Here is a 24,636-nt window from a genome sequence, read left to right on the forward strand (position 1 = left end):
GGGGAAGGGAGGGACTATCCGGCAGGTAGCCGGCAGCCAATAGGGACCCTACCAGTGCATGAATCTGTGCACTAGGCCTCTAGTCTAGGAATAATAAGTAATCATAGCCTCTTAATCTGTAAAGAAGAGCAATTTGTTATAATTATAAAAAGTAAATAGGAAACTATTATATATTTTACACAAGCCAACTGTATACATACTGCCTAATATCTATCAGGAAACTATACTTGTAATCTGTGTGGTATAATATAGACTATATAGAACTATAAGCACACATATGTAAAAATTAATGGTGGGTATTATGTAGAAACATATGTAATTATCAATTGTCACCTTATTTCCAAATACTTATATATGGATTACCCACAATTCATTTTCATTTAATCAGGTCTAAGATACAGGATGTGTTTAGTTGAGAATATATATACCTTATATATGAAGAAATGGTAAATACCTACGTGAGAAAATAAATACAATGACTAATGTAATAAAAGGATGAAGCCCAAGGAATGCTGCAGCATTAACTTTGGGTCTCTTACGTATCTAAAAAAAGTTTAACCACTAGATATTACCTTTATCTTGATGGTACAACTGGAGTTATCTTACTAATCATGTCAGTTTTAATTACATAAATATCTTCTGCTATCTAAAATTGTGGTAAGAATATATCTAGAAAAATTTCCTTATGATAAAAAGTTTTTCTCACCTACCATGTTGCCTTTCTCAAAAAGCATAAGGAAATGTGACTCACGATTTAACAGCTACTGGGTTGGGCAGGAATCCATATTCCACAGAGTCAGTAGTCTGATGATTTTCCAGTTCATGAGAGCCACTCAGCTGTTCTCCACTATTAGCAAGAGTCCAGTTGGGTCCCCAACCAACCCGAAATGAGCGTCCCATAAATAAGGCCATGTCCATCAAAAGTTTCCCCCTGCCATAGGTGACAGACTTTTCAAGAGCAACCAGGCCTGGTTGTCTGCGAGTTCCCACTGTTTTCAACTGGACCTCAGGGACAGGGCTGGGTACTGTAAACACAGAGGTCAGCGGTGGAGGGACAGACCAAGCAGATGTGGATGGGATATTCATCACCGATGATGTTCTGGGAGTGCGGCATTCTTGCACAGAGGCACTTGGTGAAAAAAGAACTCCACTTGTAAATTTTGATTGTAGTAACCCACCAACTAAAATAAGGGGAGGGGAGTAAAAGCTATTAGAAAATACAGACTACTACAGATAATAATTTGAACAATACTAATCAGTGAGTTTGAAATTACAGTTTTACCAAACATACAAATCAGATATAGAAAACCAGAAGCAGGTTAAATCAGATACTGTAGAACTTACTCTTCCAACCAGAAAATCAAGGCAAGAATTCTCATATACCAACAATAGCAACATTAATAAATACAACTACTACCATTTTAAAAGATTATCTAGCACTTATCTGTAGCAGACTCTGTATAAGTATTTGTATACATTGTTTCATTTCATCTTTCAATAACTTCATTGAATGAGGAATATTATTATCTTCATTTTACAAGTAAAAAAACTGGGCTCAAATCCAGATCCACAAAGCTACTAACCTGGCAGGACTGAAAGATGACACCAATGCTCATGCCCTTTATCAGAATGCCATAGATAACAGTTTCTTAGTCAATATGAAAAGCTTAGTTAATAAGATCAAAGTCCTACCACTGTAATGCACAACTGAGGCATCTTGTAATTGTGATTGCACATGTGCCTTTCAGAAGACAGTTCTTGTTACTTACTGTTGCCCGCTTTCCTATTTTTATATGGTTCCTATCTAAAGTAAGGAGTCAGTTATTGAAATATGAGATTTTCATGTAGTGCCTCTGATTGAACAGATTTGTGAATGTTTAACTGATATGTAACATCTTCCCTGGGAGTCTAGAAAGGTTTAGAAAAAAGTAAGAATCTGACAAGTTTTGTGCATTATGAGAAGCAATATTTTCCCCTAAAAGGCAATAAGGAACTGCAAAGTAAGTATAGTGCAGGACAAATTGCTATTTCCTCAAAGGCCTCATAGAAATTAGGAACTTTAAGATTATCTGATTCACACTCATAAGCAAATGAAAACATAAATCTAAACAAAACACAAATGCTTTTTTCTCCATATAACTTTTTAAAAGAATATATATTTTATTGAAATAAATAAATAAATTTTATTAATTTTTTACAGAGAGGAAAGGAGAGGGATAGAGTTAGAAACATCAATGTGAGAGAATCATCGACCAGCTGCCTCTTGCACACCCCCCCACTGGGGACGTGCCCGCAACCAAGGTACATGCCCTTGACCGGAATTGAACCCAGGACCTTTCAGTTGGCACCAGTAAAGCAAATCACAGTTTTTAAAAACTTGCCCCACCTACCAGATATGTATGAGTACATTTCCTCTTGACATCCTGGTCATAGCCATTAGGGGGTATTTGCTAGAGAAGTTGATTCAATTTAGAAGATATGTGAAAAACAAGACTTTATGGTGTTCTTATAAAATAGCATCTTTTACAGTACCTAATGAACGGGATTTTGATGAGTGGGATGCTGAAATAGGGAGTCTGGGAGAACAGATTTCTTGAGAAGTATCTGCTTTAGAAGGAAGGCGGCTGAGGCGTTGATCCAGGACCATATCTGTATCTTCCTCATCAGCAAGTAATGATGCTTTCATGATCTAAAAAGGCAATATCTATAGAATGAATGTGCTCCACCAAATCCAAAGGTCATAAAAGAAAAACACAGTTGACAACAATCAATAAATCGCTATGCCTCAATGTTGTGCCAGAGCAGAAATAACAATTGCATAACTGACTCAATTACACTTGTATGTACCTGAAGGGTAGAAGCTATTAATACTCCTCTTCCTTTGTATTTACAGTCTTACTAGGGCCTGCCTGGCATGTAGCAATCATTCTCTTGTTTGTTAAATGAATGATGTCTAAGTCAAACATAAGCCAAAGGCTAACTCATAACATGCCAAAAGGCATAGGCAGGGGGGAAGTTGAGATATAACTTAAATCTGCATCTACTAGTTTTGCTTTGTTTTTACCTTCTATCAATAGCTTTTGTGGAGCACTTTCAAGAGCCTCAAAACTACACTATGAAGTAAACAAAGCAATATTTTATAGAGAAAAACCACTGCTCGTTGTTATTAAGTGACTTGCCCAAAGTCATATACTAATATTTCTAAAACTGGGTTTAGAGTCCAGCCTTCTGATCTCAACCCAGCCTTTTTCTCCCTGAATGGGAAAATAGGGCTCAAACATGGGCCATGTTTTTTCTTATTCCAATGAGCACTCAATGCTCTTAAATGAAGGAAGACACCTGATGTTATGCAAGGGAAATAAATATTAGTTTGGCTTCCTGTTGTGGTAGGAAGGGTTAGGAGTTCACCTGTAAGACATGTGGATTAATTCCCAGTGAAGATGCAATGTGTGTTGAGGCGGACACAGGCTCCTGATCCTCAGGCATGCTCTCTTCTAACATGGAATCCAAAACTGGCTCCTGGGTGATATCTACCATGTCACTGTCCAGTTCCACAACCCTCCCTAACTGCTCCACCTCTGGGCTCTGGCTCTGTAGACGGCAGAAAGATCAGGGAAGGAGCATTAAATTACACCAAATAGACATAGATCTTCAAGACATATGTAGTTTATTCAGAATATAGTATCGCAATATTAAATTCTGACCATTCTACACAGAGGTAGCATTTTTGCAAAAGTTTTAACAATTATTCAAAAATCCCCCCGAAAAGTACTTGGGATCCAAATGACGGTTCATAGAATCACCTTTTTGTAACATCATTTTCCAGTGTACACAGGGTCACCCTTCCCTCACTGCCTTATAGCCAGAAACCAATGGGAAAGAGAATAAAAGGCACAAATATCATAGTCTCCAGTAACTGCACTGTTTTAAAGAAAACATTTAAAAATAAATTTCTAGTTAATACAATGTGGGACTTGAATTTATCTTTTTGGTGATTGAAACTAATGTCAGCTGGACTCTACCTGGGCAGTACCGTGTAAGATACAAAGACTGTCTATTCTAACTTCCCAAAAGAGAAAACAAAGTAATATTATTAGGAACAATTTTAATCTGGGAATAATTCCTTTGTTTAAAAGTGTCCAGAGTTGCTCTAGCCAATTTGGCTCAGTAATCAGAGCATCAGCCCATTGACTAAAGGGTCCCAGGTTCAAACCCAGTCAAGGAAACATAGCTCAGCTACAGGCACCATTCCTAGCCTAGCCAGGGCGAGTGTGGGAGGCAACTAAGGACTTCTCTCTCTCTATCTCACATTAATGTTTCTGTCTCCTCCCCTTCCCTTCCATTCCCTCTAAAAGTCAAAGGAAAATGTATCTAATGGTGAGGATTAACAAACAAAGTGTCAAGAGTTATCAAAAGGATGACTGCTCCCATTTATAATTGTAGAAAAATTGATTTTTGGATTCATGGTTAATTGACACTTAATATTTGACCAAGGACTGCTTTAACAAAACTGGAATCTACGTAATGGTCAAAAGGCAAAGATGATACTATATTTCAGTGTTTTTCAACCTTTTTTGGGCAAAGGCACACTTGTTTCATGAAAAAAATCACGAGGCACACCACCATTAGAAAATGTTAAAAAATTTAACTCTGTGCCTATATTGACTATATATAAAGTAATTCTCTTGAATAGGAATCAAATAAACACAAAGAAAGTATTTTATAATTACTTTACTATGAAATATTAAGTAAACAAAATAGTGAAAAATTATAAAATTCTTGTTTTGTCTGCACCTATGGCACACCAGGCAACATCTCGCGGCACACTAGTGTGCCGCGGAACAGCGGTTGAAAAATGCTGCTATATTTTACCTATGGGGGAGGCCACAGGCCGATCTATTTCTATGATTTAAGATTCTGGAGAAAATCCGGTTAGTGTGGCTCAGTGGTTGAGCTTTGACCTATGAACCAGGTCACAGTTTGATTCCAGGTCATGGCAGATGCTTGGGGTATGGGCTCAATCCCCGGTAGGGGCTTGCAGGAGGGCAGACAATCAATGTTCTCTCTAATCAATGTTTCTATCTCTCTCTCCTTTCTCCCTTCCTAAAGAAAAAAAAAAAAAAATCAATAAAAATAACATCAATATTTTAAGCAAACAGGCTTGTGGTCACAGATTTTACATGTGTATAATATATAAATTACATAAAAATATAAAATACATATTAAAAATATATTGATGTACTGGATAAATTTAGATAGCTGCCACTTTATCTTTTAAAAAAGTACATAGGTGAAATAGAATTCTCTTCTAAATCCTAACCACTAGCCCTAGCTGGTTTGGCACAGTGGATAGAACATTGGACTGTGAACTCAAAGGTCCCAGGTTCAATTCCGGTCATGGGCACATGCTCAGGTTGTGGGCTCGATCCCTAATGGGGGCTTGCAGGAGGCAGCCGATCCATGATTCTCTCTCATTGTGGATGGTTCCACCTCTCTCTTCCCTCTTTCTTCATCTCTGAAATCAATAAAAATGTATTTTTTTAAAAAGAAATAAATCCTAACCACCTTTTTCCTTCAAAATATCTTAAACTTACTTGAAGGCATTTGATGCAGTGAGCTAAAAACTAGACCACAGATCAGCATTTTGGAAATAATGTTCTAACTACCAAACAAACGTTTCTGCAACTGCCCTAATTCATCTACGTAAAGGTTTTTCTGCTAGAATTTTCACTAACTTGATTACATAAAATTAATTCTTTCCAGAATCTGCGATTGTACACTGGGAAGAAGAAAACAATAGCCTGAAAGAATACTGTATCATGGAAATCAACATCTTTTAAGGAGGCCAGGTGACGGTATGAAGATAGCCCTCTTGATTCTGAAATAAGACTTGGCTATCTATTCCCAGCTCATGTAGAAAGTTTAAGTTTTCTCATGCCAAATAAAATGTAAGTCCTTGGTACTAAAAACTGTGCAACCACTGGGAAATATGAACAGTTCTCTAGAATCCCACTTAACTGTTTTAATACCATAGCCTGTGTATCTAAAGTTGTATTCTAAACAACTCTATCCATTTCTGCTTCCCCTACCCAAAAGGTCAAAGACCACCCACTTCCTCCATCAAGTAAGATACCTGAAACAGACCCCATATTCACTATACGTACTCTCTCCGCCCATTTTGATCCTTATCACCTATTTTTCCTAAACCTTGTTCTGAAATATTTTTGGTGCTCAGTTTGTCAAAGAGCTCTCACCTACTCAAGTGCCAACATGGGATTTATAATTACCTGCTACTATTTGTATTCTGAAATTTAAAAAGCCTAAAATCACTAGTTAACTTTTGTCAATTTCCATCTGTCCACAGATGAAGCTCTGCCCCACAGCTGTATTTTTAGGGTCCTCCATATTACTATTGGCTATCTGACTCTTATCCTGAGAAATACATGTTAAGATCAAAAAACACTTTGGAAAGAAAGATATTATAAAAACTATATGATTCAGATAAAATGAATATTGAAAACTAGAAAACCAAATCCATTTATAGCATTTCTTTAGTTAAGAAGAGATTTCTTAGGGGTATTTTAAATGCTATAAAGATTATAAATAAAAAGGTCAATATGTTTTCCAATGTCATTACTCTCCCCCCCCCTTGCTCTTTATGTGCAAACATTAACATATATACACAACAATCTCCAGAAAATGCCTCCTAAGAATTTAATAAACCATAAAATTTCATAAATGAGCAGCTGTTATGAATTATAGCATGGAAAATTCCAAAGATTCTGCTTTTAGCAGCTGAGAGGTAGAGGATTCTTTACAAAGTAATTCTATACCAAGTTCTCTTCTTTGAGGGAGTATGGCAGCAAAAGAAAAAAAATATTTTGTAGCTTGATTGAATATAAACAACATTCACATGAAAGTAAATCTTTTATAGTTGGCAAAACTACCTAATATTTAAATTACAAACCTTTCCATACAAGGACATAGGTTTACGCTGGTTTAACAATACTGAAAAAGAGTCTGATACAAATAATTGCAATAAACAATGCAGCACCTACTCTTCCCAAACCAAATAATTTGTATTCTTAAAACGTTATTTTTATAAAGATTATGTATTGTTATAATACAAAAACCAAGATGTTAGCTGAAGTATAAGTGAACAGCTCGAGAAAAATGAAGTTAAAAACACGTGCAGAAAGACTAAGTGAGCTTTTAAAAAAATTATGAAGATAAAGAACAAGATTAAAATTGCAGATCAGTAGTCAATAAAAGTATCAACCCACATAAGCAAAGGTTATCTTAAGTTGCTCACTGAGCAGAGAATTCAGCAAGTCCAAATGAGAGAGAGGGAATTGTTTAAGAAAGAAAATCTGCAGAATGAATGATCCAAACAGTAAGAATTCTTTAAATCTCTCAAGTAAAAAACAAAACACAACAGATGCCAGCACCACCTCATGCCCACCTCCCTTGTACTTGTCTCAATGTTACTGGCAATATATTTGTACTCTTCAAAGGTCCAGGGGGTCATAAGACAGCTTTGTACTAGCTGAATGACTTGCTTTAACTTCTGTATCACAGATTCCGTTCACTGTCCTTTCTCTACCTGGGGTGGAGGTGCTGGTTTGCCATTAAGAGCCATCTGGAATGGTGTGTCCTGGCCGGCAGGAGGCAAAGCAGCCGTCTTCAACTTCTTTGTGCTAGTTTTGGATGGCCGTTCCTCTTCCTCTTCATCAGAATCTTGAAGGCCATACTTAGAAAAATGGGACACCTAAGGAAGAGAATCAACAAAATCAATTTTAACATTATTATTCAGAAGAGCTTCCACCAATTTGTACTTGCTATTCTGCAAATTAGCTAAAAAAAAACGTATATTTTATTTAAAACTCAATGAAATGTCACTTTACTGTTTTTCTAAGATTTAGGTGCTGTTTGATGTATGTACTAATTGTTCACATAATTACTAAACATATTAAGACAGAAATTGAATCCAAAAGAGCCATTACTATTTCACATCTATATACGGGCTAGTTGTTCTCTACCAACACAAGAATAAGTGAAATAATCAAATTGACCTAGAAGAAGAAAAAAAAAAAAGAAAGAAAAAAAAACACACACACAAAAAAAACAATAGGTTAAACTATCACGGGAGGGAGGAAGTCAACCTCCTCATCCCAGATATCTTTAAAAGACTGACAATTATTTAGGAAGAGTTGATCTATTAAAGAGATAAAAATTCTGCCTATGACTTGAAGGTCCCAGGTTCGATTCCGATCAAGGGCATGTACCTTGGTTGCAGGCACATCCCCAGTGGGGGGAGGGGTGCAGGAGGCAGCTGATAATGTTTCTCTCATAATCGATATTTCTAACTTTGTTTCTTTTTTTCTTTTTTAATATATTTTACTGATTCTTTACAGAGAGGAAGAGAGAGGGATAGAGAGTTAGAAATATCGATGAGAGAGAAACATCAATCAGCTGCTTCTTGCACACCTCCTATTGGGAATGTGCCCGCAACCAAGGTATATGCCCATGACCGGAATCAAACCTGGGACCCGCCGAAGCCGGTTTGGCTCAGTGGTAGAGCATCGGTCTGCGGACTGAAAGGTCCCAGGTTCGATTCTGGTCAAGAGCATGTACATTGGTTGCGGGCACATCCCCGGTAGGGGGTGTGCAAGAGGCAGCTGGTAGATGTTTCTCTCTCATCGACATTTCTAGCTATCTATCCCTCTCCCTTCCTCTCTGCAAAAAATCAATGAAATATTTTTTTTTACAGAACACAAAACCTGGGACCTTTCAGTCCGCAGGCTGATGCTCTATCCACTGAGCTAAACCTCTTTTGGCTGTTTCTAACTTTCTATCCCTCTCTCTTCCTCTCTGTGAAAAAACAATAAAAAGTATTTTTTAAAAATAAATAAATAAATAAAAGTAGGTGAGGAAATGGGGCAAAGTAACTACTCATCATTTCATGATCTAGATGAAATTCAGAGTTAAAATTGACTAACAAAACTTCAACTTTAAAAAACAAAACAAAATCAAATCTGCCTATATCCCTAAATAATGCCACATATTAGAAAGATCACACCTTAGAAGTATATCTAAATGCTTAGAGGATGGAGAAGAGAATTTGAATTGTAAACCCATCTCTATATATAATCTATACTAACTAAAGGCTAATTAGATTGAATAGACCAGACATCTTCCAGATGTCCTTCCAGACAAAGCCACAGTGCCTGTGAGGGCCAAGGAGGGCCAGCAGTGGCAGCAGCTGCGGGGTGATGTGTGCAGTGCCTTCCCCTGATCAGTCCGGTTGCCTCTCCCTTAGGCCCACTCCCTCTCTCAGTAGGACATCCCCTGAGGGATCCCAGACTGTGAGAGGGGGCAGGCCAGACTTAGAGAAGCCCCCACCGCAGTACACGAATTTTCATGCACTGGGTCTCCAGTATCTCTATATAAAAGGCTAATATGCAAAGTGTCCCTTTGGGAGCTTGACATGGAGACTGGGAGCTTGATCGCTCTCTATGATGTGTGCTGACCACCAGGGGGCAGTGAAGAACACGGTGGGTGAAAATGGCAGCGGTGGGGTACAAGGGAAGGAGGCTGCCGGGAGGCAGGAAACCTGATCAGCCCTGATCGCTGGCCAGGCCTAAGAACCCCACCTATGCACAATTTTTGTGTACCGAGCTTAAAGTTTATAATAATTCCTACTGTTCTGGGGTTTAACTAGATGTGTAATTTGGAGCAAATCGTGATGTGTCTCTACATCTAATCCCTAATTTGAACATAAAGAGAATTTAAGAGCAGATCACTTCCAGCACAAACATTTTGTGATTCTCACAACAGTTAATAAGAACAAGATTAAGTGACTATACCTTAAACACCCAAGAACCTGTTTCAGGACGGTACTCTTTGAACTGAGCTCCCTGTTTCCTTGAAACTGCTTCTAATCTCCCTTCATAGTTGATATCAGCAAGTCGATCTGGGCTCTTTATTAAACAACGAGATGTTTTATCTGTTGGCCAAACTCCATCCAATGTAACTTCAGCCTTCCTGTAACATACCAAGTAAAATGTCAGTGTTTCATATTTAAGCCCAGAAAACCAATTAATATCTATAGAAATAGCAAGTAAAGGTACCTATGTTACTTTGGAATTACTCTGCAGATGTTTTCATGAACTTGAGTCTTGTCTCCCAATTGATAAGCTCAAGAGCAAGGAATTACTCAACACCAATAGTTCAGGACTTGGCTCAAGAGTCAAATTCCATTTATTCCAAACTACTATGGCATATCAATTATTTCCAACCTAATTTTAATAACTCTTTAAGTTATGTATCTTTGATAGAATCCAGTGGTCATAGTCCAGTGCTAAGAACTAAGTCTTAATTAAGGTTTTAGAGTACTATTGTACTTAAAAACATTAATAATAGCAGCAAATACCGTCGATGAACAACATATGCTTGAAGAATGAAGTATTAGGAATATCATAGTATTAGCCATTAAATAAAATTGTAAAGATGACTATAAAAGAGGTCATGTATCCTTTTAATATCAATACCTGAATTCAAGGTATGTGTCCTATTCATTCTATATCTTGCATTCATAGAATTAATGTCTATGTATTCATTCTTTTGGATACATTTCTAGAGTGGAATTGCTGGATTATTTAAAATTTTGAGGAATCATTGTACTCTTTTCTGTAATGGCTATACCATTTTCATTTCCCACCAACAATATACAAAGATTCTAATTTCTCCACAGTGTTGCAAAAACTTACTCTTTTATACTAAACATCCTAATGGATGTGGATAACTCACTGTGGTTTTGATTTGTATTTCGTTAATTATTAGTTATGTTGAACATCTTTTCATATGCTTGTTCAACATTTGCATACCATATCTGGAGAAATGTGTATTAAAGTCCCTTTTTAAATCTTTGTGTTGAGCTGTAGTTCTTCCTTCATATTCTGGTTAATAACTCTTTATCATATGCATGATCTATAAATATTTTTTCCCATTCTGTAGGTTGCCTTTTCATTCTGTTGATTGTACTTTTTTTCAGCAATGTTTTATATTTTTCAGTGCACAAGTTTTTTGCCTTCATGGTAAGTTTATTCCTAAGAGGGTTTTTTTTGTTGGATGTTATAAATGAAATTAGTTTCTTAACATTTTCAGATGATTGTTAGTGTAAAGAAAGTATTACATGTAGATTTTGTATCCTGCTGAATTTATTAGTTATAACAGGTTGGTTTGTTTCTTAGTGGAATCTTTAGACTTTCTTCATGTAAGATCAAATCATCTGTGAACAGAAATAATTTTACTTCTTCCTTTTGAATTTGAATGCTTTTTACTTTTTTTTCTTGCTTAATTACTCTAGCTCTGATTTCCAGATTAGTTATAGAGTTGTTCAGATCTTAGACTGCGGATTTTTCAAATACAACCTGGTAACTTCCTTCTAGCAGTAGGTTGTAGAGTGTCTTAATTATGAAATAATACTGAATTTTATCAAATGCTTATTCTGAGCCAATGGAGATTATCATGTGATTTTCTTCATTCTGTAAATGTGGGATGTATTGACATTGATCTATTTTCGTATGTTGAATCATCCTTGCGTTCCAGGAATAAATCCCACTTGATCACAGTGTATAACCTTTTTAATGTACTGTTAAATTCTGTTTGTTAATATTCTGTTGAGAATATTTACATCAATATTCATCATGATATCAGTCTGTAGTTTTGTTACAAGGTCTTTGTCTAGCTTTGGAATCAGGGTAATGACTACCTCATTAATGAGCTCAGAAGTATTTCTTTCTCTTCAATTTTTTGTAAGCATTTGATAGGAATCAGTGTTAATTCTTCTTTAAATGTTCAGAATTCATCATTGAAACCATCTGCTCTTGCCCACCCAACGTGGCTCCGTGGTTTAGCATGGACCTGTGAACCAAAAGGTCACAGTTCTATTCCCAGTCAGGGCATATGCCTGGGTTGCAGGCTCGATCCCCAGTAAGGGGTGTGCAGGAGGCAGCCAATTAATGATTCTCTCTTATCATTAGGGTTTCCATCTTTTTCTCCCTCTCTAAAATCAATAAAAATATATTAAAGAAAAAAAAAAAGAAAACATCTGGTCTCTTTTTTTTTGAGGTGGAGTTTTTTTTATTACTGATTCAAGTTCCTTATTAGTTATAGGGCTGTTCAGATTTTCTATTTCTTCACAATTCAATCTTTGTAATTTGCGAACATAAGTAATTTGCGAACAAAAACAATTTTAACTGGCCCTTTTACTTGTCTAAGAGATATCAGAAGCTAATATCTCACACTAAAATATAGAGGAAGGCTTAAGCATAGTCACCACAAAAAATGTGGAGAGAAAAAAACCCACAAAAAACTACTACTTAGCCGGGACCGGTTTGGCTCAGTGGATAGAGCATCGGCCTGCAGACTGAAAGGTCCCGGGTTCGATTCCGGTCAAGGGCATGTGCCTTGGTTGCGGGCGCATCCCCAGTAGGGGGTGTGCAAGAGGCAGCTGATCGATGATTCTCTCTCATCGATGTTTCTAACTCTCTATCCCTCTCTCTTCCTCTCTGTGAAAAATCAATAAAATATATTTAAAAACAAAAACAAAAAAAACAAACAAACTACTACTTAAATTGTTTTTGGAAACTAACATTTGGACCTGATAATATTAGGGAAAAAGAGTCAACAAGTCATAGTGTAGCATTTATCACTTATACTTTTAAATGAAAGTAGAGAAACAATAATTCCACATTGTACACTAAGTCAAAAAAGCAAATTGTAGAAAAATGTATAATATGACACATTTGTGTTGACAGAAATAAAAACTGCGATTTAGTCGATTATTTTCTAAATACATAAATAAATCCATACCTATTTAGTCCTTCACCCACAGGTGGTTTTTGGTTATCATCTAAATAGACAATAACTTCTTTCCTTCGGATATGTACAATATCATCCAGATTTAGATTTGTCAAATTCACTTCTCCTTCAAAATAGATTGAACCATAACCTACAAGTCAGAGCAAATAGTTAAAAACTCATCCTGTATAGAGGGCAAATACCTACATTAAACTTCTAATTAGCAGAAGGAGCAAGCTGCTTTAAACATTAATATTTTCAATCACTCAGCAATATCACTGAATGGGTTATTTCAGCCATAATATGTATGGGTGACACCAAATACATCATTATCTGGTTTAACATCAGTATTTTTATAGCATTTATGTTGTCCTCAAGACAGCCTTCTTAAATCTCTTAACAAAGACCTACATAGCTGCCATATAAACTCTTAGCACCATATCTGCATATAAGTTAAGATATCTGTGCCTTTTTTTTTAAATACGATACCTGTTTTTCTCAAAGAAATTACATTTGTAATAATTTAATAATATAAAGTTGAACCTAAATATTACCCATCTTTTGTTAACCAATTTTTTCCCATAGTATTCCTTGCTGTTTACAGTATTTTCTTTAATTGTAGAAAACTGCAATGAGCAAAATAGCTACCAAAGAATGTTATAAGGTTCTAGTCTTGTTTAGTTACTTGTCTGCTATTCAAGCCAAGGTGGGTTCAAATGTAGGGGGGGAGCCGAAACCGGTTTGGCTCAGTGGTAGAGCGTCGGTCTGCGGACTGAAAGGTCCCGGGTTCGATTCCGGTCAAGGGCATGTACCTTGGTTGCGGGCACATCCCCAGTAGGGGGTGTGCAAGAGGCAGCTGGTCGATGTTTCTCTCTCATCGACGTTTCTAGCTCTCTATCCCTCTCTCCTCCTCTCTGTAAAAAATCAATAAAATAAAATAAAAATAAAAAAATAAAAAATGTAGGGGGGGAAAAATGGATTCAGCTATCAAGAGCTTCCTTTATTTAATCACAAAAATTAAGTGCAGATCTCTGGCTTATACACTACTGACTCCTAAACTCATACTCACCTTTACGACCAATAGTGAAGTCAGAGACAATACATTCTCCTTTTTCATTGGTAATTTTAGCAAGGTCATCTATAGATGGAATAGTATAGTAACCAACCTTAGTGAGAACAATGCCTATGATAAAAAAAACAGAAAATATTGTATTAACTGTGATTGTCTTTTTCACCGACACCCATTAAAACACTACACTATGAAAGGCATTCTATAAAATACATTCCAGGGAAAGCTTGTTTAATCTTTTTTTTTTTTTTAATACCTGAAGATACCAAAACCCAGAGTGGAATGAAACTGCTTACATAGTAATTCAGTTGTATACATGAAACTAAAACTCAAAATCCAGTACTTGGAAAATTTTTTACATGAGAAAGTCCCAAAGTCAAATGGAAACTTAAAGGTCTATATAAATTAGTGTTATTTAAAAACAAATAAATAACAACTAGGTAGATTTCTGAAGAATTCAAAGAAAATAGAGCACTGATATGCTTTTTCTAATCACTCCTTGTTCCACTTATATGTAGAGGTCAGGCTAACCTGCTCTATGAGAGAAAACCATTTAAGGCCAGTATCAGATTAAAGTCCAGCCACAGCAATGCCCACTTGTGTAATAACTTGTTTCTCTACTGGCAAAATTTAGAGGATTGTTAATCCTGGGAATGAAATTCTAAATTGGGAGGTGGTGCCCAGCTGTTGTGGCTCAAAAGTTTGAGTGTTAACCCATGCACCAAGCCGTCACCAGTTCAATTTTGGGTCAGGGCACATGGCCAGGTTGTGGGTTTCTCTCTCTCTCTCTCTCTCTCTCTCTCTCTCTCTCTCTCTCTCTCTCCCCCTCCCTCCCTCCCTCCCTCCCTCCCTCTCCCTTCTCTCTCTCTCAAATCAATAAAAACAAACAAACAAAAACCTGAGTAAATAAACAGAGAGATGGCAAACAAGGTCAATGGGAAAATGAAAAACAAAAAATCTAGGCTGGAAATGTGTGTGTGTGTGTGGGGGGGGGGGGGGGGGGGAAGAGGGGGGGAAGACCACCATAATGAATTCACATATATATATATATACACACACACACAAGTATATATATTTGGGATTCTTTTTTTTTTTTTTTAAAGTCTAGATGAGTTTTATTTATTTTTTTATTTTTTTATTTTATTGATTTTTACAGAGAGGAAGGAAGAAAGATAGAGAGCTAGAAACGTCGATGAGAGAGAAACATCGACCAGCTGCCTCTTGCACACACCCCACGGGGGATGTGCCCGCAACCGATGCACATGCCCTTGACTGGAATCTAACCTGGGACCTTCCAGTCCGCAGACTGACTTCGGCTATATTTGGGATTCTTAATGTGAAAGTATAAAATTGTTTCCTTGAGGCACCAATTGACCAGAAGAGTTAGTTACTTTAAAAAAAAATAAAATAAAAGGGGGGGGGGGGGGAGAAAATGTGTGTGTGTGTGTGTGTGTGTGTGTGTGTGTGTGTGTGTGTGTATTTTATTGATTTCGGAGTGGAAGGGAGAGAGATAGAAACATCAATGATGAGAGAGAATCATGAATCGGCTGCCTCCTAAACTCCCCACACTGGGGGATCAAGCCTGCAACCCGGGCACATGCAATGTGTCCAACAGGAAATCGAACTGTGACAGCCGTGGCCGGCTTGCCTCAGTGGATAGAGTGTCAGCCTGTGGACAGAGGGTCCCAGGTTCGATTCCAGCCAAAGGCACATGCCTGGGTTGTGGGCTCGATCCTCAGTGGGGGTGTGCAGGAGGCGGCCGATCAATGAGTCTCTCTCATAATTGATGTTTCTATCTTTCTTTCTCTCCTTCTCCCTTCTTCTCTGAAACCAATAAAGAAATATACTGTTTTTTTAAAAAATTGAACTGTGACTTCCTGATTTATAGGTTGACGCTCAACCACTGAGCCATGCTGGCTAGGCACAGTTGGCTTACTCTTAAATGCTTTGAACATTATATAAAGGCAGTAAGATCACTAGATATAGAAAAATTTTACACACATTTCAAGAATAACTGTAGCCGAAACTGGTTTGGCTCAGTGGTAGAGCGTCGGTCTGCGGACTGAAAGATCCCAGGTTCGATTCCGGTCAAGGGCATGTACATTGGTTGCGGGCACATCCCCAGTAGGGGATGTGCAAGAGGCAGCTAGTTGATGTTTCTCTCTCATCGACGTTTCTAGCTCTCTATCTCTCTCCCTTCCTCATCTCTGTAAAATATCAATAAATTAAAAAAAAAAAAAAAAAAGAATAACTGTAAAACATCCCAAATGTTCACGAACAGAAAATGGATTAACCAAATGTGGCATAATTAAATACTGAAATACTGAGAAAAAAGTGTTGATATATAAATTATGGATGCAATCGCATATAAATTAAGAGTCAAAAAGGATATGTATATATGATCCCATTTACATGAAGTTCAAGAACAGGCAAAACTAATCTATGAGATAAAAATCAGACTGATTGATTTCTGGGGATTATGACACAAGTACTAACTTGCCAGGGTAAAAGAAATGTTCTAACTCTCGACTGAGGTATTAGACATATGAATATATGTGCCAAAATTCACTGAAATGAATACAAGATCTTTGCACTTCACTACAATTTTACCTCTATTTTTTTTAAAAAGGTAATGACATTTATCAAAGCCCGAAATGAGATGTAATATCAACACACACAAATAAGGCAAGCTCTAAGTAACCAATCAAGACTTTCTAATCTTATAGTTTATATTAGTTGTTTCGTCAATTAGTTGGGAAAAAGTTAATCAGTTCATTATGGAGGACAAGAGGAGGGAAGCAAGCAAAAAACTGAGGTGATGATAAAAAACCATAGCAACAGCTACCATTTGAATGCTTATGATCTATATACTTAAATCTAATTCAGATCTCAAATACCTTATATGATAATAAATAATTATCACTATCATTTTAATTTAAAAACTAATAAGTAATCTATGCAAGTTTATAAAACTAAGGCAAGTATGAGGATAGTCTCTCTGGTTATAAAATTTGGGTTCTTTAAACTATACCAGGATAATTAAAATGACATGAATTTAACTACTTCAAAGTTACAAAAAGTATGTGAATTTATAAACAGACCAAAGCATAAGTGAAAAGTGTTTAAATGTTAACTTTTATAAAATACAATAAAAAACATTTTAAGAGTTTAGATAATGACTTTCATTCTGTTGAAAATCTATGACAAACCACAAGAAATTTCAAATGACTGGCAAGACATTAGGCATGTACCAAAATGAACCTGACCTGCTGGATGCATATGGTAAGTACTATTTTCTATTTCTTCCCGGTCATCCTGCAGTGACTCCTCATGAAAAGAAGTCTCTTCACTGCTTCCTTCCAGCCCATTTCGCAAGGCAGCACGCATATTCAATGCAACAATGGTGTCATCATCCACACTGCTGCTGTTATTGTGTTTATTTCCAGCACTTTCTGGGGTTTGAGGAATAGGTTTTGCAATAGGATTAGCATAATAACGTGACATAAGAGAGTCATCATGTCCATCTTGTTGATGATTCTCATCAGATTTGCTCAGGAAACTGAATCTGAAAAGAGAAAGTAAAAACAGTATCTCAGCCCCTTGTAGTAATAGTAACAATGATAACAGCTAACCTTTCCTGAGCTATTACTACCGTGTTTCCCCGAAAATAAGACCTACTTACAGGTTTCCTTCTAAGTGAAATATAAGGCATCCACCCAGAAATAAGGCCCCCCCATAGGCTAAACATAAGAGATTTGGTCCACTGATTCTGAAAGAAATGGAATCACAAGAAATTCACCAGGAAATTCAGGAATTGGATTGTTATAATGATGTTCCAGAAGATGATGACATGATTGTCATTGAATAAATGAGTAAATTCTTGATACTGTAGGATTGACAGTTTGTCTGGTTTGTTTTGACAACTACCATACTACCGTACCGTATACAGGTAATAAATTTCCTTTGTTTTCATTTAATAATAGATGTGTACCATATTCTTATTCATGGAAAAATAAGACATCCCCTGAAAATAAGACCTAGCACATCTTTGGGAGCAAAAATTAATATAAGACACTGTCTTATTTTCGGGGAAACAGGGTAGGTGTCTGATACTATTCCAGGTAATTCCACATATTAAAAATTCATTTAATACTTACTGTAATCTGGTAACACAGGTTACTATCATTCCCTCTAGTTTATAAAAAGACAACTAAGTCGAAACAGGTTTGGATCAGTGGATAGAGCGTAAGTCTGCGGACTGAAAGGTCCCAGGTTCGTTTCTGGTCAAGGGCATGTATCTTAGTTGCAGGCACATCCCCAGTAGGGGGTGTGCAGGAGGCAGCTGATCAATGTTTCTCTCTCATCAATGTTTCTAACTCTCTATCCCTCTCCCTTCCTCTCTGTAAAAAATAAAATATACTTAAAAATATATATATTTAGTAAAAATAATTTACACTAAAATTTTATTCAAAGAGAAAAAAAACAGGAGTAAAGATATATAAATGAATTTTTCAATGAGTCATTTTGAAATAATAATAGCAAATAATCTAAATGTCCTCGAATAGAGAACTGATTAAATTATATAGTTATTAAAAAAGGAGATGTATCCATATTAATATAAAATGGCATTTATAATAAATTAAATGGAAATAGGAACATCACAATATATATCAATCATGTATAAACTGTTTATCTGTAGAATATACTTATAAACAGATTTCTAAACTGTAAGAATATATTCAAACTACGAAAGGTTAGTGCATATACTTCTTCTTTCTTTATACATTTTATGTTTCTATAATTATTTTTCTTTTATTTGGTTACAATGACTATCACTCCAGTACTTATCATAAACAAAATATTCCTTATTTTAAGAGAGGTAAATGTCAAATGTATTGTTAACTCTGTTCAAAATGATATACATGGTTATCAAAATAATTTTGCAGGATTGAATCAGAAGAGCTCTAATTTTTAAGGTCTAAGAATTAAAAAAGCAAAAATATGATTTAATTTTTAGGTGCACATCTGCTTTAATACTTATACACAGCATTCGCCAAGCTTCATACATTTCTATAGAAAGAATAAATTTTAAGCTCAGAATCTTTTCCAAATGAGAATAGACCCCTGGCTAGTTTGACTCAGTGGACAGAGTCCGCCTACGGACGAAGGATCCCAGGTTCAGTTCCTGTCCAAGGGCGCATGCTGGGGGTTGCAGGCTGGATCCCAAGTAGGGGGCATGCAAGCAGCAGCCGATCAATGATTCTATCTCATCATTGATGTTTCTGTCTCTCCCTCTCCCCTCCACTCTAAAATCAATAATAAAAATATTTTTAAAAATTAATATATGATCTTTAAAAAAAAAAAAAAAAAAAAAAAAAGGGAATAGGAAGCTCTACCAGAAATAACCCAAACCAGAATTCAGTTTACCTTTCTCCATTTTCTGGATAATCAGACGGTGAAGCTAGATCTTCTGAATCATGATTAACAGGAGAGAAGAGATTGCTATTGTTAAGGTTTTTCAAAACCAACTTCTTAATGCTTTTCCTATAAACAGAGACCAAAGGGAAAAAAGGTAAAAACCCAGGCACACATAGACATTATCTTAAAAACTGGAGTTGAAAAGGGCACTCATATTCAATTCTTATATATCTAAAAATGACCTAGCAAGTTCATTAAACTCATCAACTCTTCCTATAAATACATGACCCAAATATATTCCACTCTGATATCTGGAAGAATAAACCTAACCACTTACTTTACCCTAACACTTAGTCAACTCATCACACTACGTATTATATTTCAATTATTTCTCTCCATGTCTTTTCTCTTTTTAAACATTTTTCTTCTTTTCTTTTGGTAATAAGGATTTATAATATTTCTTCCTATAGAATTCAGCATTCTGTCCTGAAAAGGCAGATAAATAGACACCTTCTTGACTAAGAGAGAAAGATTTTAAAAATAAGATGGCAAGAGCCAGGTCAGTGTGGCTCGGTGCTTAAGCTCTGACCCATGCTCTGAGAGGTCCCTGGTGTGACTCCCAGTTAAGGTCGCATTCCCAGGTTGTGGGCTCGATTCCTGGTGGGGGCTGTGCATGAGGCAGCCAATCCATGTTTCTCTTTTGATATGCTCCCCAATCTCTCTTAAAAATAAATCCAAAATTAAAAAAAAAAAAAAAAAAGAAGAAGATAATGCCTGGCTGTCGTGTTTCCGTGGTTGAGCATTGATCTGTGAGCCAGGAAGTCATAGTTTGATTCCTGGTCAGGGCACATGGCAGCTTTCAGGCTCTATCCCTAGTAGAGGGATTGAGGGGGATGCAGGAGCAGCCAGTCAATGATTCTCTCTCATCATTTGTGTTTCCATCTCTTTCTTCCTTTCCCTCCTCTCTGAAATCAATAAAACAATATGTTTTTTTAAAAATGACAAAAAAAAGGATATCCAAAGATGTAAATGGCCCTAGCTAGTTTGACCTGTGGACCAAAGGGTCCCAGGTTCGATTCTGGTTAAGAGCACGTACTTTGGCTGCAGAATCTTCCCTAACCTGGGCCCTGGTCAGGATGCATGCAGAAGGCAACCAATCGATGTGTTTCTTTCACATCAATATTTCTCTCTGTCTTTATCTCTTTCTCCCACTCTCTCTAAGAAATCAATGGAAAAATGTCCTTGGGTGAGGACTTAAAAAAAAAAAAAAAAAAAAAAAGAATTCAAAGATGCAAAAGTTCACGTTTGTATATATCAGGTTTACTTAAGGGCAAGAACCCCCACAGTATATAAGCTTCAAGTAGAAAAACCAATAGAAGAGATCTTAACACTTAAACTCATGGGAGTAAATAATGTGCTTCATTCCTTCTTTACAAAAAACAAAACTACTAGAGGTAGCAGACCACTCTTATGTGATAGCAAACAAGTTATAAAAAAAATTACTGAACCAACTTGGCGGAGAGTGGCACAGGAAGTGTCTGGTACTTAGGGTTGTTTTTCTTTTGGGGACTTTTCTGATTCCAAGGGGAAGGCTAAGAGGCTAACAGGACATTTTAAAGTTTTGTGGGATTAAGGAGAAAGAAACTGGAGTCCAGAGCTACCAAAAGTATGGAGGTACCAAGAATGCCACTCATTTTGTGTTGGGACTTGGAAAGTCTCTACCCCTATAGTTAAGAGAAAACTAAAAGTGTTCTGGCCAGGTAGCTCAGTTGATTTGAGTGCCATCCGGTTATGCCACGGTGGCTGGTGAAGACATATACAAAGGCCAACCAATGAATGTATAAATAAGTGAAACAACAAATCAATGTCTCTCTCTCTCAAAGCAATTCTTAAAAAACTAAAAGTAAATAGCACAAATATGGTCACAAGTTCAGCTTTGACTCATTTCAATAAGCAACTTTCATTTAAAAAAATCTTTTCTGAAGGATAGTATCATCTTACTTGAATTCCAATTACTGCCACACAGTTATAAAAATAGAAGTGAAATAAAATAATTTTTTTGGAAGATTATTAAATCCGGCTTGTGTGGTTCAAGTGATTAGAGCATTGGCCCACGCAAAGGGTCATGGGTTTGACTCTAGGTAAAGACCACATACCGAGGTTACAGGTTCAATCCCTGGCCCAGGTTGGGATGTGTGGGGAAGCAACCCATCAATGTCTGTCTCTCCTTTCAACTCTCTCTAAAAATCTATGGAAAAAAATATACTCAGGTGAGGATTAACAAAAAAGACACAAAACAAGCCCTGGCTGGTATAGATTGAATCCGACAGAAATAAAGTTATCAAACATTATCAGGGACCTTGGAAAGTAACAGAAGGCAACCTGAAAAGGAAAGTGCTTGCCAAAGTGGGGCATTTGATCATTAAAAAACAATAACTGTCATGGACTGGAACACAGTGACAGAGAAGGAAAGAGAAGAGGGACTGATAAAATGTTTCATATGAAAAACATACAACTAGAAGACAAAGAACATAAACATATCAGGCAAAAGTGAAAAAGATTGGCATCAGAAATATCAAGTGAAAGCAGAAAACAGACACAAGAAGTCAAAGAACAGAAGTGTCTAGCAAACCCCAAAGAAATTGGTGAAATTACCCTGAGAGATGGTTGGACAGGTGAATCCAAGCTCTTTTCAACAACTCTGTGTCAAAAAGTTTGCTAAGTGCAGGGGACATAAACATGAATAATATGCACTCTGCCTTCAAAATAAGCTAATGCTATCCTAAGAAATGTATAAAAATTGAACTTTCCTTTTTTTTTGGGAAGCAGCAGCCCATAATATTTTTAAGGAAAGGAGTGGTAATTTAAAAAATATATATTATTATTGTTTTTTACAGAGAGAAAGGGAGAAGGATATAGTGTTAGAAACATCTATCAGCTGCTTCCTGCACACCCCCTATTGGAGATGTGCCTACAGCCAAGGTACATGCCCTTGACCGGAATCGAACCTGGGACCCTTCAGTCTGCAGGCCGATGCTCTATCCACTGAGCCAAGCTGGTTAGGGCAGGAGTGGTAATTTTTAAACTTATCATTCATAGACAAAGAACTGCAAGTGATGAATCCCCACTTTTTCTCCTAAGCAAAAAACAGCCCTTTTTCTTTCTGATTAGAAAAGTACTTGCTGCTTTTCAAAAACAATTGTCTGTGACTAACTGTAATCTCAAAAAATAAAAAACCCAGAAATAAAATGCTCTGAAGTTACATTTTCATATGTTAACTATTGTTAAGAGTTTAGTATGTATTTTTCTTTAGGTTTTTCCATGTAAATATAAATCTCTAGGGCATATTTGCTCTAATATATAATTTAAATGTAATTATCTATGTTTATCAACAACTCTTCTATATACTTTCCTGTATGTTTTTCTGTGTGATTATTTTAACTCTTGGTTCAATAAGCTCTATGTATGGGAATCAAAATTATATATTTTCTCTTAATCAGTTTGGCTCATTTGTAAGAAAAAAGTGTCCTCTGCTTAAAATAAAATTATGTAAGAACTAACATCTCAAAAATAAAAGAAAAACTTATATATGTAAAACTAAGAGCATATTACTTAAGATATTTTAATGTTAACTATGCTAGCCTCTAAAAGTGATCAGGCCACTTTTATTCCGTAATGTCCTATAATTCTCAAATAAAAAAAAATAACTGTAGCCCTAACTGGTTTTGCTCAGTGAATAGAGCATTGGCATGCAGACTCAAGGGTCCTAGGTTTGATTCTGGTCATGGGCATGTACCTTGGTTGCAGGCACATCCCCAGTGTAGAGTGTGCTAGAAGCAGTTGATCAATATTTCTCTCTCATTGATGTTTCTAACTCTCTATCCCTCTCCCTTCCTCACTGTAAAAAAATCAATAAAATAAATAATAAAAAAATAACTGTATAATAATCAAATTAATAAGTAATAAGAACTGTTTCACATATGACTGTAAACCCATTTTTGTCCTAAACTGTATTTTACACTTAATTTATGTTAATAAAAATAAACTCACTTGGGCATGAATGCTCCATTGGCTAAGGATGGTTCATCATCATCCAGTCCATCAAAGAGCTGTGACTTGGCTGTGCCTGTTGTTTGTAAAGCCTTTGGTCGGACTCTGGTGGCAGGGCGAGGTGTCAGTTTATAATGAGTGGGTGTAGTGAGAGCCTTCTGGGCTGCTGGATTTGTTGGTTTCAATCTCTGAAAAACAAAAGCATCAAAAAAATAAAGTTCTAGATTAACTCAAATGTATGGTTTTTGGCCTTAAAAATCAGACCAGAATGGAAATCTTATCTCTATTAACCAGCTAGATACTTCTTAAAGTCTTGGCTTCCAGAAAACAAGAATTCCAGCTAACCCCTATGTTCATAGCAGCACAGTCTACAATAGCTAGAATCTGGAAACACCCTAGGTGCCCGTCAGCAGATGATTGGATCAAAAAACTTTGGTACATCTACACAATGGAATACTATGCTGCCATAAAAAAGAAGGAATTCTCATCATTTGCAGCAACCTGGATAGAACTAGAGAACATCATGCTGAGTGAAATAAGCCTGTCAATGAAAGAGAAATACCACATGGCCTCACTCATTTATGGATATTAAAAAACATTATAAACTGACAAACCAAAAGATAGATATAGAGACAGTAAAGCAACAAGTAGACTGTAAAATTACAGCGGGGAGAGTAGGGAGATCTGGGGGAGATAAGAGATCAACCAAAGGACTTGTATACATGCATATAAGTACAACCAATGGACACAAAACTCTGGGGAGGGAGGGTATGCATGGGGGGGGGGCAATGTTAAAATATGTACACAGATAATAATTTAATAAATAAAAATTAAAAAAAAAAAAAAAAAAGAATTCCAGCTAAGTCTTATGTACTCCAAACAAACCAGAACCAATTTTCAAAACATAGCTACAGAATGATTTAATAAGGAAAACTATCCACTTGCAAATGGCCTTTTACAATGGGGACCTTAATGTCACTTTAAAAAACCATTTACAGCCAAAACCGGTTTGACTCAGTGGATAGAGCGTCTGTCTGCGGACTGAAGAGTCCCAGGTTAGATTCCGGTCAAGGGCATGTACATTGGTTGCGGGCACATCCCTGGTAGGGGGTGTGCAGGAGGCAGCTGATCGCATCGATGTTTCTAGCTTTCTATCCCTCTCCCTTCCTCTCTGTAAAAAAATCAATAAACCTATTAAAAAAAAAGAAGAAGAAGAAATGACATTCTGCATATTT

At 36.5% G+C, this 24,636-nt stretch overlaps 1 protein-coding gene across 7 annotated transcripts in view; it reads right to left on the bottom strand.

Annotated features, from left to right (window-relative positions):
• The window catches only part of NUP98 (nucleoporin 98 and 96 precursor), a gene marked incomplete at its 3' end in the record, with an annotated part of 99,637 nt that overhangs the window by 20,396 nt on the left and 54,605 nt on the right, over positions 1 to 24,636 (bottom strand). For 6 of the 7 annotated variants that reach the window (XM_084894153.1, XM_084894150.1, XM_084894152.1 and 3 more), the window contains 10 exons: positions 23,402 to 23,589; positions 19,361 to 19,477; positions 17,200 to 17,498; positions 13,934 to 14,047; positions 12,877 to 13,015; positions 9,867 to 10,044; positions 7,604 to 7,768; positions 3,409 to 3,591; positions 2,533 to 2,689; positions 752 to 1,181 (listed from right to left, as the gene is read on the bottom strand). In XM_084894153.1, coding sequence (XP_084750279.1) covers positions 752 to 1,181; positions 2,533 to 2,689; positions 3,409 to 3,591; positions 7,604 to 7,768; positions 9,867 to 10,044; positions 12,877 to 13,015; positions 13,934 to 14,047; positions 17,200 to 17,498; positions 19,361 to 19,477; positions 23,402 to 23,589 — 1,970 coding nt within the window. Of the gene's footprint in view, positions 1 to 747; positions 1,182 to 2,532; positions 2,690 to 3,408; positions 3,592 to 7,603; positions 7,769 to 9,866; positions 10,045 to 12,876; positions 13,016 to 13,933; positions 14,048 to 17,199; positions 17,499 to 19,360; positions 19,478 to 23,401; positions 23,590 to 24,636 lie in introns of those variants that run through there. The other variant, XM_084894154.1, reaches the window with a different exon arrangement.

The sequence above is a fragment of the Pipistrellus hanaki genome (assembly GCF_964339955.1).
Source record: "Pipistrellus hanaki genome assembly, chromosome: 9".
Taxonomy (NCBI): Eukaryota; Metazoa; Chordata; class Mammalia; order Chiroptera; family Vespertilionidae; genus Pipistrellus; species Pipistrellus hanaki.